This window comes from Bos indicus x Bos taurus, chromosome 2, assembly GCF_003369695.1.
Source record: "Bos indicus x Bos taurus breed Angus x Brahman F1 hybrid chromosome 2, Bos_hybrid_MaternalHap_v2.0, whole genome shotgun sequence".
In the NCBI taxonomy this organism is placed as follows: Eukaryota; Metazoa; Chordata; class Mammalia; order Artiodactyla; family Bovidae; genus Bos; species Bos indicus x Bos taurus.
The window spans coordinates 26,681,912-26,694,351 of record NC_040077.1 but is presented as its reverse complement, the minus strand read 5'-3'; the positions used below and the strand labels follow the sequence as shown (position 1 = coordinate 26,694,351).

Genomic DNA, 12,440 nt, shown 5'->3' with positions numbered 1-12,440 from the left:
GGAATTTTGCCAAGGTACAGAGGAAATAGGTGACAGCAAGAAGGGAATGTGGGGAAAATGAAGATTTGATGAGAGGAGACAAATGATGAGAGACAGAGTGTGATCTAGAACATGAATGAACTGGCTGGACTACACAGCATGGAAAGTTTGTCCCGAGGAACAGGAGGAAAGAAAATATACAGGCTGAGGTGCAAATGATGATGGTTGAGTTATGAGAATTTGCGTCCTTCTGTTGATTGCTTCTATTTTCACGTCTATAAGAAGCAATGTTGTTTGAGCAGGTGGTGTTGGAGGTCTGAGAAAAGAGGGCCAGACTGCTGAGGGTGGAGGCAAGGAAGTGATGCTAATGATGGGCCATAAAATATAAGCCAAGGAGGTAAATAACAGGGATTTGAGGGATAGTGAAGAGGTGGTGGGATCAATGGACTATAAGACCCAGTGGGAGCAACAAAGAGTTGGGAAATAACATTTTCTAATAACTCCCAATGCCAAACATGGGATAGATGCCAGTGAGCTCTGCCAGGGGATGCTCTTGAGATGAATTCCTGACTTGGGTCAGCTCAAAGAACCTCAGATTCTTAACAGTGGGAAGAAGGACATCAAGGGTGTCCAAGGAAAGAGCAGAGAAAGCAAAGAATCCAATTAAGATACAAACAGTGGCTCCAGGGAGGGACTGTCATATTGGCCATGAAAGGAGACTGCCAGGAATGGGGGCAGTACTTCAAATCACCTTGTTACTGTAGCTACCTTGTAACATCCCCATCCAAAAGAAAGAATAGATATAACTGGAGTACTCTTCACTGCTAGTGGAAGGGATTTGCCGTTGCAAGTTAGTTTCAGTTTGCAAAACTAAAAATGAGACAGGTTACCCAGATGAGTTGTTTCCAAATCATCTGACTCTTAGAATTACTTAAAATACAGATTCCATACTCCTGATATAGTAGGTGTGAGTTTTGGCCTAAGAATATATATTTAAAGCTCCCCAGGTAATTTTTATATGCCAAGCTTAAGAATCTAGCTTATTTCCATCAAGGGACCCTAGAGATTATCACATTCTATAAATTGTGATGAAATAATGCTTTTGAGAACACAGCTGAAATCTCAAAGTTGTCCCTAGATAGGATCAAGAAAGCGTGTAGCCTCATTTGCCCTGGCAGCTATAATATAACAATATGGGAAGCCAGCCTGAAAACAAAGCTGAAACCTAGAGGGGAGTAAAGTCAAGAACACAAAGAAATAGAACTGGAGCCCTGAATGCACCTTACCTGAACCCCACTCTGCCTCAGAAGTTTTTGCTTACATGAGTCAATAAATACCCTTAATTGTTTAAGCCAATTGGAGGTGGGTTTTCTGTTTCTTAACAACAAAAAGTATCCTCCACAGCCTTCCCACATCAAAACTAAACCAGTGTGAAAGTACACACTAGCATTTTCTCCTTCCCTTTAGTGACAGTAAAAGGTAGGTAAGATTGACATATTTCAGATATTTCTATCCCTAAATTCAATTTTACTTAAGGATTTCCTTATCAAAATAAATGAGTTTTGATTTTTTACCTTTTATGAAGAAAATCTCCTTGTTAATGAGAATAAAAACCAAAGAACTGGGCTCAAAATGACAAGCAAGTCTCTGACACCATAAGACAGGATGTTTTTATATGAGAATCCAAGAAAGTCTAGCAGAACAGAAGTGTAGCCGTGGTCGTCTTCCTCTTTTGGGGGTTTCCTCAATACCCACTGAGCACTCAAAAGTAGATACACTATTAATGTGAATCAGTGAGTAAAGGCTTATTTTCAAAGTTGCTGATCTTCACGAGGCTGATGATATATAAACTTAAAGGAGACCTCTAGTATTGCTTCCAAACTTGGAATCTCAAGATCTGGACAATAAACAAGCCATTATATCCATAATAACAGTGACTTAACTTTTCAAGGCACAGAGTGGTAATTACATTTCCTTCTTTCATTCATTTCTTACTGTTTCCAATAATGCTGGGGGTCAGGCATGACCTGAGGGTTAATGACCAAAAGCATAGAGATTTTAACGTGAAACTTCACATTGTCTAATCTGTTACATTCTTGGAGAGACTTTTAAATTTCCCAAAAACTGATGTTTCCAGTTTCTTGGTATGATACCGAGATATTAGAAATAAGACTTAAAGACCAGCAAAATAACCACTGGCATAGAGGGCAAATGTTTAGCATTTCTGAATTAACCCAGCGAAGTGTAAAAGATACATGTTCCACTGTCTATAGAAGAAGTTCCCTATGGTATATGCTTGGAGAAGGCAATGGCACCCCACTCCAGTACTCTTGCCTGGAAAGACGGAGGGCCTGGTGGGCTGTAGTACATGGGGTCGCTAAGAGTCGGACACAACTGAGCGACTTCACTTTCACTTTTCACTTTCCTGCATTGGAGAAGGAAATGGCAACCCACTCCAGTGTTCTTGCCTGGAGAATCCCAGGGACGGGGTAGCCTTGTAGGCTGCCATCTATGGGGTCGCGCAGAGTCAGACATGACTGAAGCGACTTAGCAGCAGCAGCAGGGTATATGCTAAGGATTCTTAGATGAGCACCAAAGTGCATTCTGTCTCCACTGAAGCATCTTCATATGTCTCCAAACCCTTCTTCTCTCCTTTCTTTCTAGCTCTTTCTCACAGCCAAGGTCTAGTGCCTGGAAAAGGGACAATATTTTAGGAATAAAAACAAATGAAGAAAGTTGGAAAAGGGACAAAGGCCTAGGACTTGCTGAAAAATGAAATCCTACAAAAGACTCAAGAGTTTCCATACTTGGATCTCTCAGATCATTTTCCAGAACATTCCAGTCCATCACAAAGTAAAGCTCCAAATAAGAATCCCTTAGGCTACAAAAAAACCTTCTAGTTGCAACATGATCACAAGAACACAACATCACGTCCGTGTCTTGCTTTAATATTTGCAAGCCTTTTCCCTCTTCAATTATTGAGTTATCCCAGGACCACCTACTCGTAAGAAATTTCAAGTCTGTCTTCATACACAAAATGGAAAACTGGTTTTATCTGATAAGGTGTTCCAGATATCTGTTGTTTCTGCAACTCCACATCTGTTCACCATTCTCCTGGGAGCCTCACCTCATTTTCCCTCTGGGGTCTAGACTTCAGTCTGTGACTTCAAAGATCAAGCATGTGACTCAAGTCTAAGCCAGAGGCACATTACATATCCCTGGATATAGTGACTGGTTCTCCAATGAGCTTATGACCTAAGAGGAGTCCCTGAATGCAATTGAGACTTTTGCAGAGTATAATTAAAACAAAACTTACTCTTTTCCATTGGACATAACATTAAAGGATATGATGCCAGAGAAGAACATGCTAGAGAACACAGTCATCTCAGAACCAGGAGATAGAGAAACCAATCCACATGAAGTAGGCTGAGTGCCCAACTATACTAGGTTAAACCAAATTGCCAAATTTGACTGCTTCTGACCTAGGAACAACAATCCCATATGCTGCTGCTGCTAAGTCACGTCAGTCGTGTCGGACTCTGTGTGACCCCAGAGACAGCAGCCCACCAGGCTCCCCCGTCCCTGGGATTCTCCAGGCAAGAACACTGGAGTGGGTTGCCATTTCCTTCTCCAATGCATGAGAGTGAAAAGTGAAAGTGAAGTCGCTCAGTCGTGTCCGACTCTTAGCGACCCCATGGACTGCAGCCTACCAGGCTCCTCCGTCCAACAATCCCATATGGTTCAACCTAATAGCTTTATCTTTTCAATTATATATTTCAATACTCCTTCCTTTTGGCTTCAAGCAGTTTAACTGAGTTTTCTGTCATTTACAAACATGAGAATTCAGACTAATGTGTAAAGTTGCTGTAGCCAATAAAGCACTGTGTCAAAGATGCACAAGAAAATCATTTAAAGATCCCTTGTACTAAAAAGGGGGCAGGGGGAGATACCAAGATACAATATCTTCTCCACAAGTTTATAAAAAGTTAAATTCTTGAAAAGGGCAGTCATGATGGATAGAAATACATGAGACCTCACAGTCTAAAAAGCATTTCACACTTTTCTCAGGTAACTGGCATAACTACCCTATGAGGTAAACATGTGTCCATTTTATAGATAAAACCAACCCAGAGCAGTTGAGTATGTTGTAATGAATTTACATTCATTACAAATCCAGATCCTCTAATCCCCAAATTCACACTTTTTCTACTGTGTCTCACAATGCTAAGATGGTCAAGAAATCAATTAGGAAACATTTGTACAGGCCCTTTATAAACATGGGAAGCATCAAAGCATCTCTGACATTTCAAAACATCTATCAATCTGATCATTCTAAAAGCAGCCCAAAACACTGAGGCTGGAATGTGTCAAATCTAATATTGGTGAAATCCTAGCCAGAGTTATTAGGAACTAGAAAATGACTATCTCAGAATCGTAAACACAAAGTTGCAGCCCATTTTAACTGTGGAATCTAGACTCCTCTTTTCAGTTCTCATCATCCTTAACCTTTCTGTTATATTGATACTGCTGTCTTACTAGCACACCGTAAGCTAAGCTAAGCTAAGTCACTTTAGTCGTGTCCGACTCTGTGCGACCCCATAGACAGCAGCCCACCAGGCTTCCCCATCCCTGGGATTCTCCAGGCAAGAACACTGGAGTGGGTTGCCATTTCCTTCTCCAGTGCATGAAAGTGAAAAGTGAAAGCGAAGTCGCTCAGTCGTGTCCGACTCTTTGCGACCCCATGGACTGCAGCCTACCAGGCTCGTAGATGCTTATTAATAAATATTTGTGGATTGCCACAGACACGACTGGAGTGACTTCATTTTCACTTTTCACTTTCCTGCATTGGAGAAGGAAATGGCAACCCACTCCAGTGTTCTTGCCTGGTGAATCCCAGGGACAGGGGAGCCTGGTGGGCTGCCACCTATGGGGTCGCACAGAGTCGGACACGACTGAAGTGACTTAGCAGCCACAGTGTAATGATTTTTTAAATTTCTCAAGACCACAAAATTAATGGACTATAACTATTAATATGTGAATTATATCAACTCTTCAGAAATGTGCTCTGATGGTCCACAATTTTTAAAAAATGGATCCAGAGGCACAGACTTTGGGAGTTCTGGGTCAAGCTAAAAACACATGGTTATATTAATCTATCATAAGATTCAGCTTAGGCCTGAGACTGGTGACCCACCCAACTAAAGATTCGCCCAAGATCATCTTTTCATCATACTTTGCCTCAACTGGTAAGTCAGGATCAACACAAAAGGAATCTAGAGATCTCAACATGGGGACATTTAGAGGACATGCATCTAAAGGTCTTGTGGAAGAATGAGGAGTCTCAGGTTCAGACCCTGGCTCGATCAATGTCCTTTAGGTGGGGCACTTAACTCCACTCTTTCACTCCATTCAGTCTCCCTCCAGCGTTTAGTTGCTGCTAAGTCGCTTCAGTCGTGCGACCCGTAGACGGCAGCCCACCAGGCTCCCCCGTCCCTGGGATCCTCCAGGCAAGAACTCTGGAGTGGGTTGCCATTTCCTTCTCCACCAGGATTTAGTTACTTAACTATAAAATAATGCCAAGCAGTCCAAGTGATATATCTAAAGGTTATAAAAGTTTATATTAAAATAGGGCAGGGACAGGAAGTTTAAGCAGAAGCCCCAAAGACTGGCAAGGAAGAACTTCAGTAAGAGAAAGAAAAGCCAATTGCTGTGAAATAAAAGCAGCAGCAGATAATAGAGACTTGACAGAACCAAAATGTTGCCTGTTTGCTATTGGCCACACAACCCTTCTAAGCATATAAACTGTACCCAAAGATGTAATTGTCATAAAACCTGATCCTATTAAGGGCACAATCAAACTTCTATTGGATGAAAGAGTATCATTGTCCTGAGAAACCATAACATTTTCTGAAAAACTTCAAATCACGTCCTGGAATCTGGGAATTCTTCAGAGAAATGTTAGGTGGAAAATACTTAAAGATATTCTCATGTGCATTTTGAAATTAGAAATATGATCAGTAAGCAAGAAAAGGTATTATGAATCAAAGTAATAAAAAGAGCTATTAGTTTATGATCATTGTCTACAATGCCTTACACCATGCTAAGGCACACTTACCACTTTATGTTCATAAAATGTCACAGAATAGATTCTCCCATTATCATACCAGTTTTACAGATAAGCAATCTGAGCCATGCAAAGTTAAAGGACTTTCCCAAGGTCACACAGCTAGAATGAGGTGAAGCCATTGCTTCAGGCTCTCCGCATTTTTTAAAAAGCATTATGCAAAATAGAGGGCAGTGCAAATAATTTCTAGCCACAGATATGCAATATTTTTTAAAAGACTAACTGCAAAACACTTTCCAGTTTCTAATGATATGAAGTTTGCAGGATGATCTTACCTAAAATAAGGGCATTTACAATGTCATCATACTTCTTCATCTATGTCAAAAATCAATACAACAGGAATCTAGAAATCTTAAACCCCCAGGTTGACAATATTCAGAGGACATGTATGTAAAAATGATCAATTGGGAAGACTGAGAGTGAGGATAGAAACCTGCAAAGAGTTTCTGGAAATATCAAGTTATGAGCAGCAAGCAAATTCTACAGTATGTGGCAAAGACTTGCAAAAAGTCCCTTGGCTTCTTTAGTAACTTCACACGTGGACAGAAACTAAGGGGGTATGACATTTCTAGTACAAAAGAGCCATATACTAGAGCAGTTTAGTTAAAGCCTCTGGTATCAGAATCTCTGGGAATTGTCTCACAGTGATTTTCTAGCCATATGACCTTAAGGAAGTTAACTGGTCTATGTCTTCATTTCCCATCTGTAAAATAGAAACAGTAAGAGTGCTTACTTAAAAAGAGGCGTGATAAAGACTAAATTTCAACAAGTGTAAAATACTTAGAACAGGGCCTGCCACATAAAAGTATATGATATATACGATATCATATGCTATATACTATACATATTATGTGATTATTATTATAGAATGAAAGGTAGATGGGTCTAAACTACCAAGAAGAGTAAGTACAGGTTATTTGATGACTAAGACATTAACACAGGGATGAAAACATCTGTTTGGGTTGTATGTGGATAACCCAGATGTATCCCAGTTTAACCCAGACAAGGTTTCCTTTTGCCAGGCACTTACAGGAACATATAGTAAAACTTGTGGCTATATTTAGGACAAACCCTCCACAATAATAATAAATTCTCTTTCTCTGTTACCAACCCTGAGAAAAGGTTTTCGAAGTTATAATTATTAACGTTCTCTTCCTGCCTCCCCTCCTTTTCCAAAGAGTTTTACACGACCAGTGAGGTTTGTTGGCGTTTCCAAACTTCTTCCCAGGAAGTCTGCAATGTGTACTGTTAGGAGTTGCTGTATAATTACTTAGTTGATTCCCTCTAAGGAGCTTACTCTAAGAATTGAGGAAAGAAAGCAGATTAACCATCTGAATACATGCCACTGGCCCATCCCCTCTCTCTGCCATAAATGGGGGCTTCTGCAGTCCCCACTCTTCAACCCTAATATGTGATCCAGGAAAATCAATGTATTGCTTTGGCTAATCCTACAACAATAGGGGTTTCATTTTCATTGTAGGGCAATTAAGTTGTCCGAGAAGGAAGGAGCGGGAGGAAGGGGTGGTGGGGGAGAGGGTGGTCTCCCGTCCCCACAGACAGATTAGTCCCCCTGGAGGCAGCAGCGTCCGCTCTGTCTGTCTGGTGGTCGGTCACACGCAGCTCTTCGCTGCTACCTAGCAACGCAAAGCCAGGGAGAGAGCTCGCTTGTTCCCCTGCCTCCTCGCCTCTCCCATTCATCCCTAGCTTCCTCTCTCTCTCCTTCTCCCCGACCTCAGCCCCCGATCTCTCTCTTTCCCCTCCTTCTCTCCCTTTTACTCTCTATTTGTCTTCTCTCCTCCTCCCCTCTTATTCTTGTTATTCTCTCCCCTACTCCCTCCTCCTCTTTCCCTCGCCTCCGTTCCTGTAAAAAACTAAAAGTCTCCCGACAACTTGAGAGAAGTTTACAGCGCTTCATCGCAGAAACTTTCTCCATTCGAGCCCTCAAAACTCCGGCCGCGCAGACGAGCCCCATTCATCAACACAAAAGCCTCCACTTCCCGGCTGGAAAGGGAAACCCTTCAAGAAAATGCTGCAGCGTATCAGCCGCTCTCTCGGCCAATCCCACCTCCCGGCCTTATCTCGGCTAGTGAATGATCTTTATCGAGATGCGGTCTCTTGGGGGTCACGGCGAGACCAAGTTTCGCTGCTGCAGAAAGGCGGGGTGCTCGAGCCCGCAGCCTGGGCGCGCGAAGGGATTCCCGGGCGGGGCGCTGCAGGTGGAAAACTGCGCACAGAGCAGCGCGGAAGACCGCTTGGCCCCGGAGAGAAGAAACCAGCGCGGGGAGCAAGCTGCGGACTCACGAGGAGAGTAGCGAAGTACCTTCCAGGAGGGTTGGGACAAACCTCCGTGGGAACAAAGGCAGGGTCCTTGTGGGGTGTGCTGTCACCGAAACCGCAGGGGCTGCTTTCTCAAGTTTGGGACAGCTCACTGCCGGGGCGGGCGAAGGAGGGGAGCTCCTGCCGGCCCCACGCAGGGCAACCTGAGGGCCCCACAGGGAGCTGTCCGGCGGCCTCCCGCTCCTGGCCTTTGCCGGCCGCAGCCCCCTCCGCTCGCCCGCGGACCCGACCCTGCCGCAGCCAGGGAAGTCCCGCACTCGGCGCGGAGGTCGGACCGGTGGGCGCTTACCTTCGCCACTGGCCGGCGCCAGGCAGGCGGCGAAAGCCAGCAGCAGCGTGCACGCTGCCGCCGCCGCCCAGCGCTCCATCCCAGCGACTGTCCGGGTCCTCGGCCTCGCCGTTCCTTCCCCGGGAGGTGGGCGCGCGTCGCACTCGGCACTGCAGCGCCTCCACTGGGGAGCGCTCTTTCAGGGCCGCACCTCTGCGGGCTCCTAGTGGCAGAAAGCCGGGACCCGCGCCTGAGGAATCGCGTTTTCTACCGGCGCCAGTCCCCACCCTCCAGACCGTGCATAAAGCCCTTTAGACCCGCCCGCCCCGGAACTAGCCTGCGGGAATCCCGCGGGGCAGGCCCCCTGCCGCCCGGCCCGCCCCCTGCACTTTGCAGCTGCGAGAGGAGTCGGGACCCGAACACACGCGTGCACTCTCACGCAGGCACTCCTACAGACACAGCCGCGCGCGCACACGCGCCCGCTCACACGTGCACGCACACTTCCCAGGTACACACGCTCATTCATACGCGCACACACGCTCATCACCGTCACACGCTCACACTGACACGATCACACGCGGGCAGGATTGGCCTCCGCACAGAAGTTGGCTAGGCGGTCCACACGGATGTCGGCTACCTATACAGTTTTTGAAAAGGGAAAACAAGAGGAGGAGGAGGAGGGAAGGGGAAAGAGGAATGGAGAGCTTGCTCGATCGAGATTTGTGACTATTTTATTCTCTAGTCTACAATCCTCAAGCTCCCTCAGACACCCGGGTTTCCCCTGTAGAGTTGGGCGCTGAGATGGCGTGCTCTATGTTTTTACGAGTTACGGGGTGAGTGAGATCAATGTTGGGGCGATGGGGGCGCGTCGGATCCTTGTTTAGATTTTCTTAAGCACCACGTCTACAGGTGTCAAGACCAGATCGTGCTTCTTACAAATCTGATCATTTTGAGCAAAACTGAAAGAATGAACGTCTTCTAGACGGTGCAGGTGCCCCTTTATGGGAGGGAGAAACTAAAGGGGTTCAGAGAATCCCGCCACTCCTTTCTTTGGGGGCAGTGTAGCCAGGCTGGTGGGGGCTGGAGGAGGGCGCCCCAAAGAGCACTGTGAGAGAAACTTGAGCATCGTCCTCAGCCGATACGTGGCTCCAGTGCCCACAGAAAGAAGGAGGGTCCGTGCAACCGCTTTCCTGGCCACGTGGAGACCTATGTGAGAAGGAACCGTTTCTAGGCCAGGGGTCACCCCGGAATTTCCTCACCCCGGAGCCAGGCCCTGGTCCTGGAGCCCTTTCAGTCAGGAGCCCTTTCTCTCAGAGGAGCCGTGGCCGTCAAGACGATAGCCCAGCACCCATGTAGTCCCCGACCCAGATACTGCCACCCCTTCTCCCCGAGCCTGGATCTTGAGAGACTCTGTGGAACTCTACTGACCCCAAACAGTCCAGGATTTAGTGGTTGGTGAAGCTTTGAGGGGAGGGGGAAGGGGAAGTAGGTATTATTTTTGAAAGACAAGACGAGAGAAATAGACCCAGATAGAGAAAACTTTGACTTAAAAAGGAGTAAGGTGCGAGCAGGGGCGGGAGAGATTTAGCGGCTTTCTTCCCAAGAACTGGAAATCCAGAGTTCTCGGCTCCGACCGAAGTCACTGGGACGCTCTTTGCCTCCCTGCGCAGCGTCGGCGCTGGGCGGCGCCGCGGAGGAGGCAGGATTGGGGACCCGAAGGGCATGGGGGGCTGGGAAGTCAGGGGGACGAGGCGAGCGGGAGGAGGGAGGCGGCGAGGGGGCGAGAAGCTGCACTTTAGTCTCGGTGGGTGATTTATGCCGGTTCCGGGCGGCCGGGGCGATGGTACGAGACCGCGCCGGGGTCAGAGCACTCCGACGCCCGCCGGGGCCGCCCTGCATAGTCAATGAGCGTCCCCGCACCACAATTACAAAGAGCCGCTGCGGGCGCTGGGGAGGCGCGCGCCCCAAGCGGTGCGCTGGTCGGGGCTCCGTCCAGCCCGGGACGCGCGTGGGGTGCTGGAGGTGCGGGAGAGGGAGCGCAGGCGCGATCGGGGGCGAGGGAGCGGGCGTGGGGGCGGTGTTTGTGTCCTTTCTCTGTGTAGCAGCGCGGGCTCCAAACATTCCTTTCTGCACTGAAGGGTTTCCCTCATTGTTGTTGTCTTTGTGCTGCAGTGTTGCCAACTTACTGGAATTCCTGACGTGGTTGCACAGCAGGGCTCAGGCTGACCGTACGAACCAGCTGCGTTTGTGTATGGGGCCGACCCCGCCGTTAATCCCAGAAAAACGCCAGAGAAGGGGGGAAGAATGGAGGGAGGGCTGGAGGAAGGGGAGCAGATGAAGGGGTGGGGATAGAGGATGAGGGACCAATAATGAAATACTGCCTATCAATCCCAACACTGTATGTAAATTCGCACATCCACACTCTTTTCCACTAGAAAACCCCAATTTTTCAGTGCACTACCAAACTCATACCACTTAAAACCAGACATCTTTTTACTGCCTGCACCGTGCGCCAGTTTTTATCTCGGTATCTATACCTGAGAATGCCTGTTGCTAGATTTGGGGGATTAAAACTAAGGACCAGCATCCGGGAAAGCGCAGGCTAGCTCAGTTTTGATTTACGGCAGCACTGTTTCTATGTAATGCAAGTTTCTATATAATGCAAAATTTCTTTATGTTCCACATTTCTCTCTACATCTGTACAAAAAAGACTTTACAGTGCCGTTAACCAAAAGAGGGGAAAGTGCTGAAAAGTGAGATTTATTCTACTAAATTTGTATTCATTGATTTCCAAAGTATATTTTTGACTTCATGCATCTCAATGCCAAACTACTGGAAATATTTTCAAAGCATTTGTTACTATTCTGACTTAACTTCTGCTTCCTGTAGTGGACAGGGAGTGGAAAAACTTCTTGAGTACAGTCCAACTCCAGCTTGCTAATAATCTAACCCAGATTTGCCTCTTGGTGCCACAGAGCTAACTGCTCACTAGACAGTTCCAATCCAATGTCCATAAGAGTTCAAACTTAGCAGGATGGAGCCTGAACTATAAACCTTTAGTGTTTCTTATCTTAGTAAGGGGCACCACCATCCACCCCACAGGCCAAGGCTAAAATTGTCATTTTTTTTTTTTTAATATTTATTTTGCTGTGATCGGTCTTAATTGCACCATGTGGGATCTTTTTAGTTGTGGCTTCTGAGATCTAGTTCCTCCACCAGGGATCAAACCTGGGCCCCCTGCATTGGGAGCTTGGAGTGCTAGCCACTGGACCACCAGGGAAGTCTGTGAAATTGTTCTTTTTGACCCTTTTCTCTTCTGTACTCCATATACAAGTTCCTCAATCCAATCACTTCTTCTCAAATCAAACTCAACCATTTTTCTCAATCTGGTTGCCAGTAGCACAACTCTCTCACCTGAATTATGGCTAGATCCTTATCATGGAGTCCTTGCTGTCAGTCTGCCCTGTCACATCTATTTTCCATTCCACAAGCAGATGATCAAAGTGATATTTCCACCAGACTAGTGCTTTCAGACAAAGGTAGTTAACTATTAGAGGGTTATGAAATCAACGTAGTAGGTCAGACAAGAATTATTTTCAAATAAAACAGAGCAGAATAGAAACTAAAATAACTTTCATATGGAGAGGATATGTGTTGTTTCACAAAACTCTTGTGAAACAGACATTCCACAATGTAAAATATATTTCTTGTTATGCATCTCAGTCAAAAAAG

The 12,440-nt window shown here is 46.2% G+C and overlaps 1 protein-coding gene across 1 annotated transcript in view; it reads right to left on the bottom strand.

Moving 5' to 3' along the window:
• LRP2 (LDL receptor related protein 2) overlaps positions 1 to 8,965 on the bottom strand; it is a 177,048-nt gene extending 168,083 nt beyond the window's left edge. Inside the window, exon 1 of the mRNA XM_027558351.1 lies at positions 8,730 to 8,965. Coding sequence (XP_027414152.1) covers positions 8,730 to 8,808 — 79 coding nt within the window. The 5' untranslated portion in view covers positions 8,809 to 8,965. The remainder of the gene's footprint in view (positions 1 to 8,729) is intronic.
• Between the last annotated feature and the right edge of the window lie 3,475 nt (positions 8,966 to 12,440).